The sequence below is a fragment of the Buteo buteo genome, chromosome Z, assembly GCF_964188355.1.
Source record: "Buteo buteo chromosome Z, bButBut1.hap1.1, whole genome shotgun sequence".
NCBI classification, from domain to species: domain Eukaryota; kingdom Metazoa; phylum Chordata; class Aves; order Accipitriformes; family Accipitridae; genus Buteo; species Buteo buteo.
In genome coordinates this window covers 80511567-80534454 of record NC_134204.1, presented here as the reverse complement: position 1 = coordinate 80534454, position 22888 = coordinate 80511567, and the positions used below count along the sequence as shown (strand labels likewise).

The 22888-nt window shown below is 38.5% G+C and overlaps 1 protein-coding gene across 2 annotated transcripts in view; it reads right to left on the bottom strand.

Annotated features, from left to right (window-relative positions):
• RASGRF2 (Ras protein specific guanine nucleotide releasing factor 2) overlaps positions 1–22888 on the bottom strand; it is a 133124-nt gene that overhangs the window by 90568 nt on the left and 19668 nt on the right. For both annotated transcript variants that reach the window (XM_075020263.1, XM_075020264.1), the window contains exon 2: positions 1885–1991. In XM_075020263.1, the coding sequence (XP_074876364.1) occupies positions 1885–1991 (107 nt within the window). The remainder of the gene's footprint in view (positions 1–1884; positions 1992–22888) is intronic.

The window sequence follows — 22888 nt, the reverse complement described above, 5'->3', positions numbered from 1 at the left end:
AAGCAAATAAAAGCCACTTCCAGTGAAGTAGAAAAGTATCAGAACGAGGTAACAGCAGCAGAGTGGGATGTTTAGCAACTAAATTTCAGAAACTTTGTCACTTGTTGATATTTTGTTCAAGAAAAGAATACTAGAACAAGAAAAGCCACGTCCATGTTCCTGTAAAATTTTCCCAAGAAATTTAGAGACCTATGCAGAAAAGTAGATTAAGAAAATCCCCCAAATTTCATAGGGCCCTGAGAATATCCCTCACAGTGGTGTCCATAGTTTCATATTATTAGGATTGTCATTTCAGATAGGCACAAATAAAGGGAAAACATTCAAATAGCAAAAGGGACGGAGATCAAAAGACTGATCTTGCTTACAACAGAGACCCAGTTGTCTTCTGAAGGCTGCAGTGATAACTTTTTGGTGGAGGCAAAATTCAACCACCCCAACCTTGAACTTCACAACTAACTTCTTAGCAAGTTTAAGTTCTCAATATTTTAAACTGTGTGTTTAACATTCACTTAATTTTCTGCTAAGTTCTGTCTTGAATATTCATGCTTGATCTATTTATGGACCGAACTACCCAGAGACAAATTTTAACTCAGTGTTGTGAAGCTCTTCTTGCTTATGTGCCTTTTACACCAGGCAATGGACAAGAAGAAAATTATCCTGAAAACAGGGAACTGTAGGATCCTGCTTCCCCTGAATGCCCTTACCAGAAGGCAAAAAGTCACTCTCCTTTCTTCACTTGCTTTCAGTTGTACTCCACAAAGAAACTGACCCAGATCCAGAGACAAGGTGAAGATCTCCCTCACCTCCTCCTCCCTCAGCAATACAGGACTGCCTGCTGGTGGACATGCTCTCCTGGGGTGGGCTGAGAGTTCAAAGCCTCATAGCTTCTCAACACCTGAACTAATGTGTTCACCCAGAGGGCTACCACGCAAAATGTGGTTCACCTAATACCACAACCCAGGAGGTGCTTTCCAACAAAGGATGAGACCCCGTTCAGTTAGGTACCAATGCTAAGAAGAGGATGCAGATCCAAAGACCAGATGCCCAGGTAACACAAGACCTGCAGCTTCAGGGCCTCATTTCACAAGTTCTACATTAAGAACTACTAGCTGGTGGTGTTCATTTTTAGTTATAAAGCAAAATCACTTCTGTTTACATGGCTCATGTCCTAAGCAACTCAGAAATTGCCTGGTTCCTTGTGCGTTACCATGGCACTGCAGATAAGCTGAGGTGAGTCTCTATGAGAGGAGGCTGAAGAAAGTGCATTTCAGCAAAGACATTTGCCTCCGCAAACCATTTCACAAAACTTCAGTTAAACGATTTTCATTTAGATTATACTGTAAATCTTGCCCATTCACCGTGCAGACCTTTTCTCAGGGAAAGATCACTGGATGGCTGGAAGTCCTACCACATTCCTTTTCACAAGACTGATCGTTGTTCAGGACTTCAGATTTGAAGACAAAATTTTATTTGTTGCACTTTATCATCATAATGGTTTGACCTCCTCTTTCTTACTTTTAGTACTACATAAGAGCTTTTTAAGAAACACTCATTTATTCATTTAGCATACCAATTATTTCTTCATTCATATAACAAACATTGCCTCTAAGAGAGGACTAATCCTAGGGCTTGTTTCCAATAAAAGAGTATTCTACTTGAACTAATTTCAAATAGAACACAATCACTTGTGCATGATAAAGTACAGTGATATAAGCATGAATGATAAAGGCATTTTTTCCTATAACATACCCATGCGTCACAAGCAATACATGATCAATGCACTGTAATGTTTATTTCTGTTTAGAGAGTGAATTTAGATTTTCAAATTATTACCAATTTATTTACAGTAAAATGGAGCTAAGTATTAAAAATCAGGCTTCATACCTAGCTTGGTGAATTGCTTCTACCCATTCGTCCCCATCAACTTCATCCTCACAACGGAGCTCCAGTGGCTTCTGCCCTTCATGGCCAAAAAGAACAGTAAAGTAATGCTGCAAATTAGAACAAGACAAAAAATGTTCAGCAACTCTTTTAAATAAAAAAAGATATATAAAATAAAAAAAAATTAAAAATCTAACTTTTTAAACACAGCCCAAAGCATTGCCAGCCTAGGAAGATGCGTTGTAAGCTATTAAGTCATGAAACATGGATTGAAGTTGAAACTGGATCCTTAACAGATTCCCCTGTGTATTAAGGCAATAGCTTTCATGGTACTTATTTTAAGTTATTGTTCTTAAGCTCCCACATACAAGACAACATAATATAATTACCTAAACAGCTTCTACAGTTGAATACAGTAGTGTGACTGTACTGGGGTGTTTGTAGTTCTTTTTCCCTTGCATTTTTTCACCTAAAATTTTTCTTAGATGGCTGGCACAGGACACCAAATGCAGAACTGTCCCTGCTTCCTCACAAGAATGTGGACTGTGCACTGGCTCTAGCTTATTTCCTCACCTTTCCAAACAAGGAAAGTGTCCCTCCTCATTCATCACACTCCCAAAACATTTTTGGCCTTCTTTCAAGAAGCCTCACCCATAATTGTCATTGCAACAACTTTTTGTTTTCACAAGAAAATGCTATTCACACAAGAAGTGTCATATTCTTTGATGGCGTTTCTTACGTGAAAGATGTTGGGCATGGTATGTTTCATAGAACACAGAAATTCAGGAAAGTTTTCATTACTTTCAGAATGCAGTAATAATAGTAATTATCTAGTGGGGAGAGGAGAACCCCCAGTCATCTATGTTAAAACCCATTCATGAGGTTGGTCATTTACAACCTTATTTTGCATAGCTTCCATACTAACAGCCAGGCAGCAAACAGAATTCTTCCAACTTAGATGAAAATAGGTGAGAAAACTCTACCTAAACACACACCTGTAATTTCTATAGGTGCCTTAAATGCACCAGTTAGTAAGCCAGCTGTTTCACAGGCAGAGGGACCAGTGAGGGATCTGTCCATACATAAAACCATCTGGTTATTAGGTCTAATGTGATGCAGGAGCTCTTACAGCTAAACACCTCTGCACCGGATAACTCAGGTCCCTTCGTTACCTAGAACTTCTCAATCCCTCTTCCACCTTCGCCCCAGTTAACAAGGAACTGAGCATAACCACGTGTGGCAGCAATTACTTTCTGGGGTCTAACAGCAAATTCCAAACTCACTCCAGTCAGCAAGTGAGGTATGTAATTTGTGTTCTCCCACGCCATTAGCCATTGTTTACAGCAGTAAGAAATGTGAAGTGATCTCAACAAACATTCTGCTTTCGTTGTCAAACCCACAGCTCAGCTGAAAAAGGCCCTCTGAGCCAAACACCATGCTGGAGATCAAGCAAATATAAAACACCTCAGAATTAAAAGCCATTTCAAGGCAGGAGGAACACAAGCATAAACAGAAACAGAACAGAAGGGATGAAATTTTACCTACGGAGAATTGGCTGCAGATATTGTCAACACTGATACTGAATTTTGCCAATACAAAAAAGAGATTATTTCAGCCATCTATTGGCCCCTTCTGAAACATCTGGCAGCCTGCTGTGCACATACAATACACAAGTCAGCTGTGCAGTGTGCACAGGGCGGGTTCAATACACCCCAGATACACCCCAGATACACTGGATTCACTACACTGGCTCCAGCACTGTCTGTGCACCTGTATTTGCATCAAGGTTCATGCCTGGGGACCTCACATTTACAAAACCCAGCTGCCTCTGTGCATCTGAGTACACTTACATGTTTGGTTTCTTTTTGGGTAACATAAGTACATATGATGGCATTCCGTATAGAGAAAACTATTCATTTGTGCATTATATTAATTTACTAAACATTGTTACATGTATACAAAACCCTTTTCATACAGCAGACCACAAGCACTGCAGGATTAGCAACAGACCAACAAAACAGAAACACAGCAATATAAGAAGCAGCATTCACATTTAACAGGCTGTACAAAGAAAGTCCAGGCTCTGATCTGTTGAGTTTCAGAAACAAAACAACTCCAGAGCACAGATGAGGATCAATAAATCATTAAAAGGACAATCCTGTAATACTGTGGTTTTTCAATAGTGCATATCACTTAAACCTGAATGCCATGAATAGAAAGAAACATTTAATCAGTGATAGATCAACTCAGTGATAGATAAAAACTTTTATAACAATACAGTGCAGTTGAAAACAACCTACAGGACAGTAAAAAGTGCAGCAAGATTACACACACAAATGTGCTCTGTTTATAGACTGGAATAGTCTATTTTAAAAAGTATATTTAAAGATAAATCACACTGTTCGGAGCTGCATTTTATGTAACAAGTTATTTGTGTTTCATAAAGCTGCTACATATAAAATTAGAATAAAGAAGACACAAGTGTAGACAAGCACTGGATTTAATCCCATTGTGTAGGGATTCACATTAAAGGGAAGACACTATTACAGTCCTCCCTACTTTTTCTTTTAAAGTGAGGTAACTCAGACCTCTTTTAGGAAGACTTGCAGTGATCTCATGTCGCAGAATTTAGACTTAAAGGTGTGGAGTTACTATGCTGATAGGCATGATCTAAATGCTTAGTTAGACCAACAAAAAGCACAGATTAAAACTTTAAAAAACATCTACATCCTCCACCCCTCTCAAACACACATATTGCACTCAAGCATCAGCATCAACTGTCACATCATTTACCCAGAAGTAGCCAACTCTAAAGTAAGCAAAGTGCAAACAAAATATCATAACATGCCTCTAAAAAGAATCTCTAAGTCATCCTTGAATTCTGTTTTTAAAATAAATGTTGCTAATTTACAAAACTAATTTACTACAAGAAAATAAGATGGTACGTGCGATGCATCCACCCCTCTGCATACACACTATTATGAAGTGATGACAGTAAATGTTTAAGAACTATAGGACACATTTACATCAACTACCGTCATCGTCATTCACCACGTCCATTGGACTAGCAGGCAGGCACTCGCGTTTCAAGTTAAGCCCATGGTTCAGTTGGACAGGTTTTTTATTATTGTTTATTCTGAAAATTGTCAGGCTCATAGAAGATAAAATGAGCATTCTGTATTTTGATATAAAACAAATCCAGTGATTTCATTTTAAGGTGTCTTTTCAGTATTCAGGTATGCACAAGCAAAATGGTAACTCTTCATTTTAATAAAAATATCTTTGGCAGAGTTCTCCAAAGTAAAGCTTAGAAAAAAAGGCAGGGAAAGATTCATATACCTTGCATAGGTATGAAGGCACTATCTTGACTAACAGTCAAGGAAAGAACAATGGGATTTAGATGCATCAAGAATATTGTTATGTATCACTTCTCTGACTTATATCTAGTGCTAGAGTTTCTTCCTTCAGTGAAAAGGAAAGACTAAGGAATGAGCTGACAGGGACCTCTGCTTCAGAGACAAGACTGAAACAAGATTAAGACCCTGAGTGAAAGAAGTCCCATACTGGAGTATACTGATTATTGTGCTGGGCTCCCCATTGACAGCAGTTCACACCATAACTTTGTCCTTATAAAACTGCCCAAATAATGGCTGTATTCAAAATAAGACAGCAAAAGCTCTGAAGTTGCCATGCTTTCCAAGGGGAAAAACAAGCATCATTCTGGTAAAAAAAAAACCAAAACAAAACAAAACCCAAACCAACCAAACAAAAAAACCCCTCCCAAACCCAAAAAACCAACCCAAATGATATATGCCCTGCAACAGAAAGACTACTTCTAAGGCATACTGAGGTAGAGCTTCCACCAATACAGACACCCCTGAGACTAAATTTCCCAAGAGCAGAATGCTGATCTCCTTGTGACTGACAAGAGCTTTTGCTGTTTATGAAGTGAGAGTCACACCAACACAGGTACCGCACTCTCCAATGCCCAAGGACAGTCCCACAACTCATTCTCTTTCCTCCACCTCACATGGAAACTTCAAAGGACATCTCCTATCCTATCTCTTATCTCTCATCCCCTGATAACTTACCACTACGTCTGTTTCGTTGGTTACTCCTTTTCATCCCCTGATAGCTGCAGTAACATGACGTGTCTTTTCCATTTGTAAATTAGTGGTGATGCTTGCAACAGTTCAGTTACTGAAACACTGAAGGACCAAGAAGAATGAGCACTCATCTTCCCATGGTGGTACCACTACCTGTCACAGGCAGAAAAGCTGCTACCCTAGATAATAACACTGCTTGACAATTCCTACTGCAAGCTCCTGCCTTCAGCTCCTCATAAATTTGGTCAGCTTTGAATGTCTGGGTGGAAAAACTCATACTGGAGAAATGAAGCATGCGTCAACAGTGTTTGTTATCTTATCCTTCCATAAGCACAGCATATAAATATTTAAATTATGCTTCAAAGGACTCCAAGGTGACTACGAAATTCTGTTGTATTGTGGGCTTGTAAATTATTATAGTGCAGTAATAGCTACTGGCCTATGAACTGCTTTTCCCTAAACTTTTCTTACTAAACATAAACCAAATTTAATTCTCTTCATAATATACTATAAAAATACCATTTTTAAAGCTTAAATGTGGTGTGACCTTGTTAGATGCTATTTCCTGATCTTTCAGTGACTTATTGTACAGTCGTAGTTTAATCATTCAAGCCAGGACTTCGAGAGTAATTTAAAAAGAAAACTCCAGCTGTCAATATTGATAAGAATGAAGAGTATAAATGCGAAACAACTATGAAAAGTTAGTTTGTGTACCAAGACTGCTACCAAAAATTAAAAGCCTTAACAAGAGTCTGTCTTCAATGTGAGGCATGAGGAAGCTTAATCATTTGCTGCATCTTTAAGGCTTATATTCACTACCTAATGTTTGTAATGGCATGTTAAAAAAACTCTGAGGCGAAAAAAGGTGGGAGAGGCAATTAATTAAAACTTAAGATAACAAGCTAAAAATATTTCTCGTTCTTGACTTCTAAAGACATTTTCATTTCAGAATCTGGAAATCTATATGCAGTCTCAAGCACCAGTACATTATTGGGCAGAAGAGGACAATCACTGTAGCAACTGAAGACTCATCAATAATCCTTGAAAGAAAAGCAGCAAACTGCAGTCTGAATCCAAGCAGCTTGTACTATTCAAGGACATGTTAACTCATGAAGTTTTCAGATGTGTTCTACTGACAGTATTTTTCCCAGCTTCTCAAATACAAAACATTACGTATATTCTGTATTTCTTACATCCCAGGGAAACAAGGAAAAGAAAGGAATATGTTTGGAAGAAGGCAGCATCCCTAGAAAGAAACAAGTGCAAAAGTACGAGTGTATGGAGGTGAGAGAAATGTTTGGGGGAGAAGACAACAATCCCTCCGCATCACTGGATCAGCAGCATGTTAGTCGGAAGGATAGTATTGTGCTTTGAGTCAAGGGAAGACAAATGCCAGGGTTAAGTTATGCCACATCTTGAGACTTGCTGTGCTGCTAGCGCTGGCAGGAAATTCATAGCCCATTGTTGTTAAATTAGCATGAGAGTGGAATAATGACAGGAGGGTGAAAACCATGGCAATTTTTTTACAAGTTTCCAGGGAGATCTACAAAGCCAAAACACTTCATGTTTGTATCACACCAATTAGTAAAAGCTATAATGAGAACAGGATTAGTGGACATCAGAATTAATATGATGTACTTGGGAAGAGTCAGTATGGCTTTTGTAAAAGGCTGTCAACTCCTCTAAAGTCACTGGAGTTTGCTGAAGGGGTCAACAAGCATTTGGATTATGATGATATGGTTTTCAAAATACTTTTGACAGTTTTTTAGGGAAACACTTAAGCATCTAGGACTTAGAAGAAAAATGTCCCTCCATGGATAAAAAGAAAAAAAAATCTGATCAAAAGCTAGGAAACAAAGCTGGAATATTGGACCATCTGTCAGTTCATATAATGGAACAAAGTCATCAAAGGACTTCCTCAGGGAATTGTGTTGAAGACTGGGACAGGCATTACAAAGGATGACAAGGTTTGTTAATTATTCAATATAGTAATGATGAGAACCTATTACAAAGAACTGCAGACTCAACACGCCTGAGTTACTGGAAAGTAAAATGGCAGGTGAAATTCATTGTACACAAATGTAAAGTGACATATGTGAGGAAAAACATTCCAAGGTTCACATGTGAAAAGATGGGCTCTGTCCTTGGTACTACCACTCAGGAGTAAGATCCTGGAATAAGTTTCACAAAAACACCAGCCCAATGCTCAACAGCTGCCAAAAAAGCAAACCAGAGTGCTGGGGATGATTGGGAAAGAAACAGAACAAAGTAGACAAGGCTATTACGATGAGAAACATCTTGAATACTGTGAGTAGCTTTGGACCTCCCATCACAGAAGGGGCAACATAAAATGGGAAAGGTTCAGAAAAAGATAAAAGTGGTATGCAAAGGCTTGCGTATGTCCAAATCAGATACCCATATAAGTAAAAACTTAAGCTGAGACTCTTCAATGCAAAGAAAGGAACAACTCTGGGAGCACAACATGGATCTGCAAAATCACACGAGATATGGAATGGATGGAAAAGGATCCACTGCTCTATTTCTCTTTCAATAAAAAAAAATCTGTTAAATGAATGTCATAGAAACCAGCTTCAAAACAAACAGAAGAAAGTGGTTCTTCATGCAACTGGTAGCAAACTGGTGTTGCTTCTTGACAAAGGAAGTAGAAAATGCAGTAAGCGTTGATAAGTTGCAGGGAGACTAGAGAGTTCACTGTACAGAAATTGTGGGCTACTAAGCACAGAGAATTCACATATTCAGAATTCAAACAGTCCTGAAGCTGAAAATAACTAGCAGCTTGAAGTCATGTCAGAGGAGAGGGAAAGGAAAAGTAAAATATGTGCCTAAGTTGATGCCTTTCCTGGCATGTCCTCATGGCCACAATGTGAGACAGGATATCAGACTAGTTGGACCTTTTGTCCACTCAAATAAAGTCTTTCTCATAGTCTTACAGGAGCTAATTAAAACTTCATTTGATGGTATGTGAGTCTTCTAAATCCTTCAAGATATACTGGCATTTTCATAAAGTGCTGGCTCTTACTAATTGTCTGGTTTTTTCTTACATATTTTGGTCTTGATTTTGATTCTTTAAAAAAATAAAGAGGTAATTTGCAAAACAGGTAGAGACCCACTGCAGTCTTTCAGCTGCTTCAGTGTTTCTTTGTGGAGGCACCCAGGGATTAAGGGGTTTTTTTATCATGTTAATGTTGCTTCATCGTTCCTGGTAGATAGAAATCTGGTATTGAACAGAACTACAGAGAAAAAACTTCTAGAGGTAAATGAAAATAGGGCTTTTATCTGCCAAGCCACTGGCTCAAGAACACATTAGAAGGCATTGTTTGGGATCTCCATCTCCAACACTGAGGAGATTCAGAGATGGGCTGTAGTATCTGTTCTGGGTTTGGTTTAACACTGGCTAAATATATACTACATACACACCCTATATTGTATGGTAGATAAGATAGCTTGATGTCTTCTCTCTTCAACCAATATTAGATTAATCAAGTTACAAACTGCTCCACAAAATCTGTTCTGGCATCTGACAGTGAATCACCTTCCTGAGCCATTCTGCAAATATTGTTTGGGCCAAGAGCAACAGCATTCTGGGGTCATTATATTTAAATATACAATCAATAGTTCTGGAATTAGGGAGACTGTACATAAATGTACCCTGTTTTATAAACTCTTACTATATTGATAAAAAAATACCATACCCAGCTTGCATGCAAAACATAAATCAAGGAATACACAAAGGTCACTGCAGACCTTAATTCTCCTGCAACTCTGTTGGCTTGCATTAAAATTAGGTCAAATTACAACAGTTATAGCATTTGTTTCAGGGATGAGACAACCAGACTAATACGGCCCCATTTGCTGTATTTTCAATGCAGACCATTTGTACTTCAGCAGCAGTTTATCAACAGGGAAAAAATCTGCCACACAAAAGGAAATGTCACAAGTAAAGCCTACTGGAACTGATACAACACAGTAAGCGCAGCTAAATTATTCACTAGTAATAAACTGAACATGGGTACCATTGTCTCAAAATGCATTTGACACTGTCCAGTGGGAATTTCCAGCCAGAAACCACAAGCTGCTTGCCTAGAAGGCTGTGCATTACCTAGCTGCAGAACATTTTCCCTCTTCTCACAGCATTCATTACTGCTGCTCTCTCCAGTGCCCTGCACAGAAATAAGGCCTATAATGAAGGTATGGGACTGGCATTCAGGACAGTCAGGTTAGAAGTGTCTCATTTTGTTGGGAACTCTGTATATGAGACAGGTTTCCTAAAGGCTTTTTGGCAACCAGCCTGGGACGTGCAGACTCACCATGCTTGAGTCTGGAAGAACAATCCATAAAGCCCCTCATTTAACATTTAGCTACCTGAAAGGCTGCATCCCGATGCCAGTATATTCACTAGTAAACATTCACAGCATTCCCAGAACTGCTGCCTTCCTGCATATCCTTAGCCTCTCCTCCCACATGTAAGGTCTTCTGGGACTGACACTGATACATCTCTACATCTAACTACCTTAGGTGACTGATGGAGTAGCTGTGCCGTGAAGATATTTTCTATAGACGAAAATTCTATAAAATGAAAAGTATTTTCTATAAACCACAGCCGAATCAAACCTGCCTAAACCAAGAGACAGACAAAATTTCTCCCAATACCTAATGGTGTAGGTATCCTTCTGCTCACCACTGTATGCTCTCAATCCCATTCCTAGCATTCTCACCTTCCCAAGCACTGGAAAAAGGACATGGCACTCAGGTCTGCATATCGCACTTATCCCAATAAAACCTCTAATTTTAGAAACCACTTGTTGCCTCAGATCCCTTCCAGTCTTCAGTTTCTTTATAATATATTCCTTATGCTTGCAAAAGGAAAATTACTTCCTTTGAAAGAGTTACAGATTAAATCATAGTTTGAGACATTTTCAGGACACACACATTCAACCTGTATGTGGAGAGTTCAACAAATGGTCAGGTACCTGTTTGGACCATGATCTCCTGTAGTGAAATGTCTGCAGTGCAAACGATGGAAAAGGAGCATGGAAATCCCATTATTCTTACTGATGACCTATTCCAGCATGAAGGCTGGGGACACAGCTCCTCACTTCTTGTCTATACCTGCACTTCTCCTGTGTCTCATTAGCTGCCTTTCCAATCGGGGCCACAGAGGAGGGAATGAACTGTCAAGTTAATCCAAGTTCGGGTCCCTCCTCAAGCATGTCACAGATAAAGGGAATAAAGATTACAGTCCTACCACTTAAGTAAGCACAATACAGCTGTATTAGTACAAAACTGTGCTATTCAAAGTGACAAAGAAAGGACAGATGGGGGAAACAGAAAGAGACAACAGGGAATACTGTAATCAGTGGCGGGTTTATGTATTTTTCAGGAATTAGACTTTTTGTGTTTTGTTCTTTTTTCACCCTGTCTCATTCTGCCACCATTCTTAGCAACCCTAACCTTTCTCCATGTATTGACAGCCTTTCCCTCCTTGTTCAAACAACCACTAGAGCACCTGTTATCTAACTTTCTTGTCTGAAATCTGATAATGATGCAGAGCTCCTCCACATGAATTGAGCTAGAATCTTAGTATTTGTTTTGCCCCGGAAAAGACATCCCTGTATTTTAATTAAAAGATTGGACTTTAAAGGCCAGAAGGGACATTTATAACATTCTAGTCTGATGACTTGTGTAATATAGGCCAGAAAAATCTCACTAGACAGCTCCTGCATCAAACATATAGGATCAAGGTGAGACACGGAGCCTCCTTAATCAATCCTAACATAAAAAGTAATGAAAAACCCATCTGAGCCCATGTTCAGTTGTTCTAGGTATTAACTTACCCTCACTACTAAAAACATGCACCTTCATTTTAAAAAATGAGTAAACAAGTAAAAAATGAAATTATATAATGGGCCTTAGTTTTGAAGATTGCATCCACACAGTGTGTACTGCAAGAGTGGAGCCTGGGTTTCTCAGTAAACACCATCACATATGCAAAAAAAAAAAAAAAAAGAAAAAAGGTATACCTGCCCCAAATCATGCACATAAACAATTTTACAGAGCAAGTAATTTTGAAGTATTAATTTCTAGGAAGCAGATTAATTGGCTGGCTTCTTAATTATTCTGAAGATATGCAAACACAGGATTTGTCATTTTTAAAGCTCTTTACAGACAGTAACCAATCTTCTAACTCCTCTACAAGGTAAGAATTATGGTGCCCATTTTAGACACAAGGATATGTGCAAAGATGCCCAAATATAGATCTGCTGTAAACGAGTTCAACTCAAGATTGCTATAAACAGAGCTTTTCTCCCTGAAGTGAGCCAACATATGACAGGGAAGCAAGAATAAGAAGTCAGCACATCCTAGACCTTGATACATCTCTGTTATATATAATCATTTCTATCTATAAACAGTTTCAAAAAAAAACAAACACTCAAAATTTCAAGTAACTACAGTATTCTGTGAGATGAGGGACAAGGCTGGTACAGTCCACCTGCCAGCACCAGAGATTGCCAGGGCTCTGATGGAAAATAAAAGACCACTGCAAAGAGCCACATGCAATGTTTTCAAAACTACCTATCAAAGCTGAATGATTTTATGACATGAAAAAGTGTCTGTTTGTTGCCACCACACTCACTGACAGCCCTACTCTGTGGTTAACTAGCCCTAGGGGTTGGAGCCGGGATATAATCTAGTAAAAAACTTGGGAAGAAAAGTGACAGAATGTAGTTTTAAGCAAGAGAAAGTTATTCCAACACTAGAAGCATGTTCTCCTGCCTAGACCTCCACCTTCTATTTACTCAATATTCCATCAAAAGGAGTGCTCATCGGCCTATCCAACCAAACTAAACTCAGGAAGAGAATTCAAGTACATGAATTCCAGAGAGCTGAAAACAGTGCTTCTCTAACCATAACTCACATAGAAACAAGTTCTTCATTAACTTATCTCGTCCCTAAAGACTGTAAGTAGAAAAGTAGTGCTTACCCATCTGGAGGGAACTATAAGTAAGCCTATTAGTGCACCTGGACATTCAAGGACCAGGCAACGGTTTGGATTGCTCCATCTTAAAATCACCTGAGCATATGGGGTACACAGAGCAGGAAAACATTTACCTCGTCTCAGGACATCAAAGATCCAGTGGTTGAGTCCTGTCGTATCTCACCTACTAAGAAACATTTGGATCAAATTTCTCTGACATTTTCATACATGTTCTTGTAACTGCTATTCTGTTAAGTTCTCATCAATGACCAAAAAAAAAGAAAAATCCAATGCACCTCACCCTGCCAAGCAACAATTAGGATGATTCAGTCTGTAAGAATCCTTCCCTAATCCTCAGTAGTATTATTTCAACTTCTGACTACCCATTGTCAACCCCTGGTTTTATACAAGGATTCACTGAAATTTCCTTAACTGATGAAGCTGTTTAGACATGCTGTACCAGTAAACCAAAACTAATCCAATCAACTAAGCCACCTTGCATATATAAACAAACACCTCACACTGATAAAGAGTGTCACATGCACTAACATTTTATATGAAGGTTGAGAACTGAATTGTACTATAGAAGTCGTGAGCCAAAAATTGGTTTTCAAAATTTGTCTGGACATAGCTGAAATGTGTTCATGGCTTGTCTAAAATAAAATTATTTTCAGGCTGTAAAACCAATAGCATTAGAGATGGAATCCACATTTTATAATATTTACTGTCAAAGACACACTTTAGCATACAGGCAGTTTTCAACAATTTACCCAACTGCAACTATAGTACATGTTTTCTTTTCAGGTTTTTATTAATATCTCTCAAATCACATTAGCTGTTATACATTCAATAGATTGCTAGTAACAAAGATTTTGCAGTTTATGCAATGTAAAGTACTTTAAACACTCAGACATTATATGTGATTTTTCACCCAAATGAGTGTCGTGCATATAGCAAAGGACATGTTGACATTTCCTTTTTAAATAATTCAACAATTATTCACATTCTCTGGTAACAGGATAGAAACATTTCACATCTTTTACAGAAAGCCTGGGTTTTGGTTCCCCTGAAATTTGGTTGTGAATGCTCTGGTTTTAACCACACTTGGCATTCCACCACTATTAGTCAAACAACAAGGTGTGTACAAAGAGAGCAACAGGAAGTTACTTAGGTTTGTAACCATAACCTATTTCTTACTCTTTAAACTGTACTGGCAGGGGCAGGGAACCCAAATTTCTATTCACACATGGCCACAGATTTTGCTGGACCACTGTTAACATGCACTGGCAAGACCTCCTACCTATTCAAACACCAAGAACACCTTAACTGAACCTCTTAGTGTCAGAAAGTGTTTCCCTCACTCCAAAGTCAAGTGTTTCAAAGACACCACCATAAAGGACTGCCTTAACAAGGGAAGCAAACACTTTCACAACTGATCCCTAGCTGTTCTCCCTCTTTGGAGCAATGGGTTTCCTCCAACAAGGCAGTTCACACCCAAACCTCACTAGGTTTATTAACGCAGGGGTCATATTACCTGCAGTTTGCTTTGAGGAGAGCTTGCATGGAGAAGAAAGGCTCACCAAAATCTTTTGAGAGAGAAAGATGCTAGAGTTGTCATGTCCTTAACTGTATAAAAGCCTGTTAAGATACATGTATCCTGGCCAAACCCCTTCAAGAGGCACAAACATTTTTCCCACTGCCCCTCTTTGGCTACAGATACCATTTTTTATCATTTCATTACCAATGCCACCTCTTCGGGAAAACAGAGCTTGTACAACTTACCCTAATAAATGCTGTCCTTATCCAGCTGTGTAATATGATGGCAAGCATCTCCTCCCTTCATAGATGACATGAACAAAGCTCTAAGTGTGAACCAAAACTATCTCTTGTGTGCTAATTTTTAGCTTGTGTAGAATAAAATGGGCTTAAAGCAAATACACCAAAAGGAGTTACACAACTACTTTCAAAAATCCATTTACTGATAATTCACTTTCATCAACTCTTTTTTCCCCTGGAGCGATTACAATTCTGGGTGTCAGGCAAACAGGTGTGATGCTTTTATTTCACGGTGTGTTTACCAAAGAATTTATGACAAAAAAGTTGAAAAACTGTTTTATTCACACTAGGTATGAGTTTCCTTTCCACCTGATGAGAGTAATCTGTGTTGGTTAATACTGACCTTTGGAAGCACCTTTCTGATAACTGAGACATTTCCATACGTTCCACAACTCCTGGATCGCATCAGCATTTGAGCAGTGTCACCACTACCTCTTCTGAGATCATGCTCTGTTTTATTACTCAGGATAAGGCGCATGCAGCATGGTTTCATGCTCTAAACAACGCAGTTTGTTAAGGCATTTTGTATTACATAAATTTAAATTAATACCATTTTCTCTTACAGACTTTCTGAAATACTTTCTGCAGGAAGTCAGTAACTACCAGTGCAGACTCGTAACAAAACTGCCAAGGGCAAAGCAGAACTCTGTTTCAGAGTCACAGGTGCTGCTCAGGCTCAGTGACCATGGCCATGCCACCTCAGTCCAGCCACTTTGCTATCAGGCTGTCCTGCACACCCTCTGGGTAGCAGAAAAGCCTGATCCTGCTGTCCACAGACATGGGATTTGAAAATTTTAAAGCATACACAGGACTGCTGATCAAACATCACTTCCCTGCAAGGAGCAGGCGACAATGAGAACCAAGAGCAATTCTAAGATGGCATCATTGTTTTGGAGAAGAGAGAGTCACAAAACGGTTGAGAAAGAGGGGGCAGAAAAGTACAGGCATCACTTTCACTCTCCCAGAAAAGAATAAATTGTATGCAGAACAAGAGGATTTTCTGTTCATTTTCCACAAAGAGAATATTTTATGTTCCTCCTTCTTATGCAACCTCAAATTTTGCTTCGTATGTCAAGCCACATCCCCAGCAGCAATAGCTTTCTCAAGCTAACCTGAATAAACAAAGAGATTTTGAGTTCCTGAGGGAAATCATCTTTGAACAGGAAAACCTTCCCATGATGGTAGCGTTGTTGCTATTCCACAACAAATCCTATGAAGCCTTGGCTTGAGAAGTGCAAAACAGGATCCTGATCTTTCCTTTGCAGCAGGCTAATGGCCAAATGTTATTGATTTCTTGGCAGTTTGACAGAAGTGTGCAGTTGATTAGGTCTTGAACTTGCCATACAATCAAAGAAACTTTTCTGTTAAGTGAAGCTCTGCTTTCTACCATGTTTGTTTCACAACACTTTTCATAACAAATTGCTGAAAAATCTAGGATGGCAAATAAAGAAGAGCAACCAAGCTTCAGCTTGAATATAAACAGAATCATTTCAAAGGATGTTACTGCACTTTCTTTTAGTGCTGGCAATATCAGGTTTTATAATTTATCATCTCTGTTATTCTACCGGAGTTTCTCAAAATTATATTCATGATTCACATTTTTTATGTAATGTAATAGTAAAGCCTGAATAATCAAAGAAGTATTCACATGGCTAATGCTGAAATTCAATTTGCTTTACATTTCTTTTTTCCATTTGCACATAGATGTCTCGTTTTTAACAGGAATTCTTTTTCCTCTCAAATAAAATAGAAATTTCCTCTTTTTTAATTTTAATCAAAATTGATCCTTTCTAAAATAAGATACACACAGAAAAACACCACCACATCTTTAAGCCATCAGTTTCAACCAAAACATGTGAGAAGCAGTTGAGCACCAATAGCTGCATATAAATACAAACAGTTTCCGTTGTTTTGTGTTTTTAACTCACTGGAATGCATTGTGGGAAGACTATGCCAGAAATTCAATTTCTCTTCTCACAATTCTCTCATGTTTGGAGCTTTGTAGCCCACATGAATATTATTCTTTTCAAAGGCACAGAAACATACAGCAGCATGTAAGGACTGAAAAGCTATCCAGTTTTGTCACCAATAACAAGAAAATAGGCAATGCCTGTACTAAGGAAACTATAAAAGAACATAATTTTCTGCACTAACAGGCATATAAGGCATGTCAAAATACAGTAGGAAATCAGCTACAACTTTCAGGTCATTTAAAAGCCTCACCCACCTTCTTACTGAAAACACATTTTTTCTGCAGCAACAGACAAAATATTCCTTAGGTCATCTTTTCTTGACGAATATTTCTAATAAGAGGAAAAATACTGCTTACATCTTCTGCTTCCATTTACACCAGGGTTGGGCAAGGGATGCATGGGGGGTAGTAACAGGGCAAAAAACCCACCCTTCTATCCTACAGGAAATTCTAATGTTTTATCATTTCAAGAATTACTTAGAAACATAAAATCAAAACAAACCAAAGGCTTTTAGCACTTTGAGTTGAATCAACCAATTGTGATGGACTAACCAAAAAACACTTGGTTTGAAGCCTGTTCCACATCAACCTATATGTGCCTAAAGGGAACCGTAATGCAGCTCCTGCCCCATACAGGTGTACTCCTTATCCAAGCTATACTTCCATAATGGGTCTCTTGTCTCTTCCAGGACATATGGCGCTCAGCTGCAGTGGAAGCAGTGGGGAGTCAAGATATACAAGAAAAGGAGAGAGGCACCACACCCAGCTTCTCTGAGATAGCATAGCACTACAGACAAATGAAGTTTAATGCAACTCAGTTCAAAGCCAAATATTTCACTGGGGGTCAGCAGATAATCTGATTTACAAAATCAAACCAGCCAAAAACTACTCAATCACATGGGGGGAAAAATGCAGTAAATTGAATGAGGGTTTTTCAGGTTTTTTGAAACTACTTTTTCCACGCAAAATAATTCTAACAAAAAGTTGAAGACCAGCATCCACAGAAACCCTCCCTGGATTTCCATCCTCCTTGTTTTCATTCTTACACTTCTATTTCTGACACCTCCTCCCTAACTTTTGTAATGTAAAAACTTAAGAACCTTCTTTGTTCTACCAGTTGCATAAAAATGGGATACTACTTCTACTGCAGAAGTTGTAGTAATTATGAAGATTGCCATCCTACTGCCTGACATGGTGTCAGAAAGATAACCTCATTCAGGTTTCTTAAAGAGAAGAAAGAAACCCACAAAACAATCCCTGTCAAGCCCTTAAAATTATCATTTCCAAAGATAAAACAATGCAAAAGTAGCTACAGTGCTTTTGATAACTAAAGCTAGAAGTTTCAAAGTTCACATTTTGAACACAACTGTGGAAACATTTGTTTTTATACAGATGTTTACAGTGCATTCTTGTATATTCTGTCTTGTAGCATTAAAATTCTGTACTCCCATGTAAAAAAAGATGTGGCATAAAAATCGTGCGAATTTACTTGCCTCCTGCAGAAACATGAATGATGTAGCCAGCTGCACTAAGGGAGAAAAATGAGAAGAGGGAGAATACTGTTCAACAAAATTCTAGCTTCAAAGTGACATTCCTATCACTATCATCATATAGAGACAAATTTCCATCAAGAATTTTGTGAGGAGGTTCTGTGGGATCCAACCATAGGGAACGGACCTGGAACAACACTGCTGTCCTGGTTTCAGCTGGGATAGAGTTAGTTTTCTTCCTAGTAGCTGGCAGAGTGTTATGCTTTGGATTTAGTATGAGAAGAATGTTGATCAACACACTGACGACTTCAGTTGTTGCTAAGTAATGTTTAGTCTAAGTCAAGGGTTTTTCAGCTTCTGATGCCCAGCCAGCAAGAAGGCTGGAGGGGCACAAGAAGTTGGGAGGGGACACAGCCAGGGCAGCTGACCCCAACTGGCCAAAGGGGTATTCCACACCGTGTGATGTCATGCCCAGTATATAAACTGGGGGGAGTGGGTCTGGAGGGATTGCTGCTCGGGAACTAACTGGGCATCATTTGGTGGGTGGTGAGCAATTCCATTGTGCATCACTTGTATATTCCAATCCTTTTATTATTATTATTGTCATTTTATTATTACTACTATTACCATTATTAGTTTCTTCCTTTCTGTTCTATTAAACTGTTCTTATCTTAACCCACGAGTTTTACCTTTTTCCTTCCAATTCTCTCCCCCATCCCACTGCGGGGGCGGGGGGGGGGGGAAGTGAGTGGGCGGCTGCATGGTGCTTAGTTACGGGGTGGGGTTAAACCATGACAACTACCCGAAGCAAAGGCATAACAGCACTATAAAATAAGTTCTGCATAAACAGAATACAGCAAGTGAGCACGGCAGGCAGTCACATGTTGTGGTTATAGGTTTTGCCATCCTGGCTCAAATTAGCCACCTATCTATCATCCTATCTGTGACCATAGCCTCTTGTTAGTTCTTAAATGATTTGGAGAAAGGGGGAAGAACAAACTGCTCCTGAAAACGCGCAATAAAATTGCCAAAAAACAACTCTCAGTGGCTGCCATTAGTGGCTGCTGTCAGTGGCTACTCTGTGACTGAGATGCAAGAGTCACTTTCCTTCTAATAATTTTAAAAGAAAAGCATGTGCTATTACAAAACACAGTATGTAAATGTTTTATTTGCACCACCAGTGCTGCAAGGAGATGATTCTTTTCCTAAGAGGTATGTACCTAATTTTTTCTTGCAGCACAACTAATCATGTTTACTTCTCAATCATTAAAAAGGCAATGTTTTTCTATTACAACAGCAGCTTGAATTGCTGAACAAATGTTAACATTAAAAGCAGTGTCATAGCTCTCTACATTTTAAAGGTTTGCATTTTAGATATTTCAAGTTACCACTGACACCTATCTCTTGACATTATTTATATCAAATCATTTTTTAAACTTCCAGAACATAGGTACCAATCTATACCACTGCTCCAGCTAAATGACTGCCATTTAGATTTGAAACACAAAGAGCAATTTATTCCTGTTCTTCTACAGTACACAGCAAAGTAATCATAATGTCATTAATCTAAAGTAGTTATAAAGCAGAGTTCTAACCAAACAAGCTGAAGGCTAGTTTGCAATATAACGAGGTGACAGATGTCCCAGCATAATTTGGGACTTGCATATAAGAAAACACCATGTCCTGCTAAGGACGTCAGTAATATAAATACAACTATTTACATAGCTAGACGGAGAGTTGGGATGAAGATACTCAAATGCCTCTGTAAAACATGGATCATACAGAACTATTGGCTCTACTAGAAATTAAGAATAGTGGGTGTTTAGCTCCTAACAACTTGTCCTCTAATTTAGCTGGCTAAATTATGACTGCTGCGCTAAATTCTTATCATCACTGAAATAAATGGCAAAACTTCAACTAAATGCAGAGGAATTTGGGGTCTTTAGATCTGACCTTGATTTCACTTATGCTGAGGTTAAAATGATGCAATTCCAATTAGCATCACCCATTATTTCTTCTGCCTTCTTATTTCCTGCACTACCTCTCAAACAAGTTTCTAGGCACTGAAAATCCATCGCATGTTAAAGGTCCCAGCACATAAAATAATTGTTCTCTTTACTCAACCCCTTCTATGTACCACCTCCACTCTACATTGTCCTCATCTCAAAGGTTTTAAAATGACCTGCATGCAGATTTGAGGAGCAGGCCTAGAGCTAGTGCTTCACATCGCATGCTCAACTGCAAAAACTAAAAAGAAATTGCCCAAACTTGGCATTCATTATTTATTCAGTGACAGAAGAAAAAACCCATTATTCAAAGGTACTGAAGATTTTATTTATTAACCCTGGAAAAAAGAAACCACAAAACATAAAACAAGTGCAAACACTGATCAATAGACATGTTTTATAATTATGATGCAATATATGTATGCCTTAAAGAAACTTTGTATCTTACACCTGCTATAATGATTTTTTCCATCCTTGAAAATTAGAGAAAATAAATACTATATGCTGCATATTAGGCTGACTCATAAAACAGATTAAAGAAATTTTTTTAAAAACTCATTTGCTATCAGTTTATGAAGCTTTTTATAGACACAAAAAATATTAGATTTTTTTAATATAATAGGGGAACTTCCTAAGAGTCAACAAAGTGCCAGTCAATTTAGTAATTAAATGACCATACTGGCACAAAGCAAGCATTCATCTAGCTTACTAACCCACCTCCAGCACTGGCTAATAGGTGATACATAAGCCAGAACATCTGAAGAGGATATGCATCAGACATTTGATGCCCAACTGGGATGCACAACTGGTTTCACCATAGATGCCAAGTCATAAAGCAGTGGTCTCGGCAACTTCTGCAACTTCATCTCCTTCTATCGCTTAGGGGCCATACTACTCATCACTTCCCAGACCAACAGGGCTTTGCTATTCATGCAGCCCAGCCTCTGCTGGACAACTTATGGGCAGCTTGTGGAGCCAGAAGCTGCTAGCATCTTGCTTGGCCACTCCTAGCCCATTACAGCCTACACAGGTCAGTATTGCTAAAGCATGGGAGGAATACCAAATGCACTAGCTGAACAGGTACTGGGCATAATTAAGACAAGAGCAGAAGAAAACACTTCTGCACACCCTCACGCAGAAGGGCACACCATTCCACTCTGATGTGCAGAACACCAGAAGTTGGAAAAACCAACAACTGTTTATGGGGCATAGGAACGGTTTATAACACGCTGGTATAGCAAAAACTTCTCCTTCACTGACACAGCCTTGACCCCAAAGGCATTGTGAAAAAAAGCTCACTTCGGGTTAGCAGAGCATAAAATTCTTACAGCAGGTAATTGAAACAACAACAACAAGAATCTGGTCCTGAGAAGGCTACTTAACTGTCTTACACTTTCAACTAGCATTGGTCCAAATTTCCCATGTTCCTTGCTATTCCCCTTGAAAAAAAGCACTTTGCTGCTCATGTATTTAGATACACACTAATGACGACCTGAGGCTCTGGGCTCATGTTGCTAAAATTATGTTATATCATTTGTCAGACTAGTAATGATTACAATTAAGACTTAGCACTGAAGCTAATGAACTATTTTTGACACAGGATCACCATCACTTCAATGTTTGTTTGCACACATAGGACTGTTATTCAGAACTGCAATGACACACAAAAGATTTTTCCAGTCAATTATGTGAATCACATGCATGGCATAAAATTGAAATATGTCAGTTCTACAAACAATTATTTTCCCCCACTATGACTTAAACATACAAAATAGTTTCATAACAAAAGGGGGCATTAATTTTCAAAATAAATACATTTTCCTGTGTGTGCATAAGATGCATTTAACCTTTCTTTTATTTAAAAACACAAAGAAAACTACATACTAGAAGCTTTTTCCATTTAGCAGTGAGATTTTTATTTTGTGGTTCAAGAAATTTTCACAGTGGATTTCTGCCAAATTTTGTTATATACTTCAAAAAATAGAAAATACTCAGAATAGCCATCTACGATAAAGGTAAATAAGCATATACTGACAATGACTGAATGCCCAGGCAGCTAGTCACACAAAATCTAGCAATTTTATGACTAGACTGCTACCTGGCCTAGAATTACTTTAAGACCAATTTGACATACTGAACTTCAGTTGTAAGCGTGACTGAAATGTAGAAGTATCATAAGTTATGTTAGTGGCAGGCATATCTATAGTAAAAATAATTACTGCATTTTAATTACACTGCAACATTTTTTCTTAACATCTAAGTCACCTTTCCTCTACCAAAAAAAAAAAAAAAAAAAAAAAGCACCTGATGTCCAAAACAAAGTTTTCTTGCCAGAGTAAATTATTCAAGGTAGCATAGAACAAGACTATCTCTGAATAGCTATTGCAAAGCTTTACAGTATCAACCAATTGAGTGTTAAAACTGCAGCTGAAATTCAACGTAAATAAATAGGAAAAGAAGTATATGGTGAAAGACAATCTGTACTCTACATGCATGATAATAAGCCCTGAGCTGACTACGCACTAATCAGGCCTTGGGACTGTAACGGAAAACCTCAAGGCTGTGGCTTGGTACTGATCAGAAAGACGTTCTAGAGACAG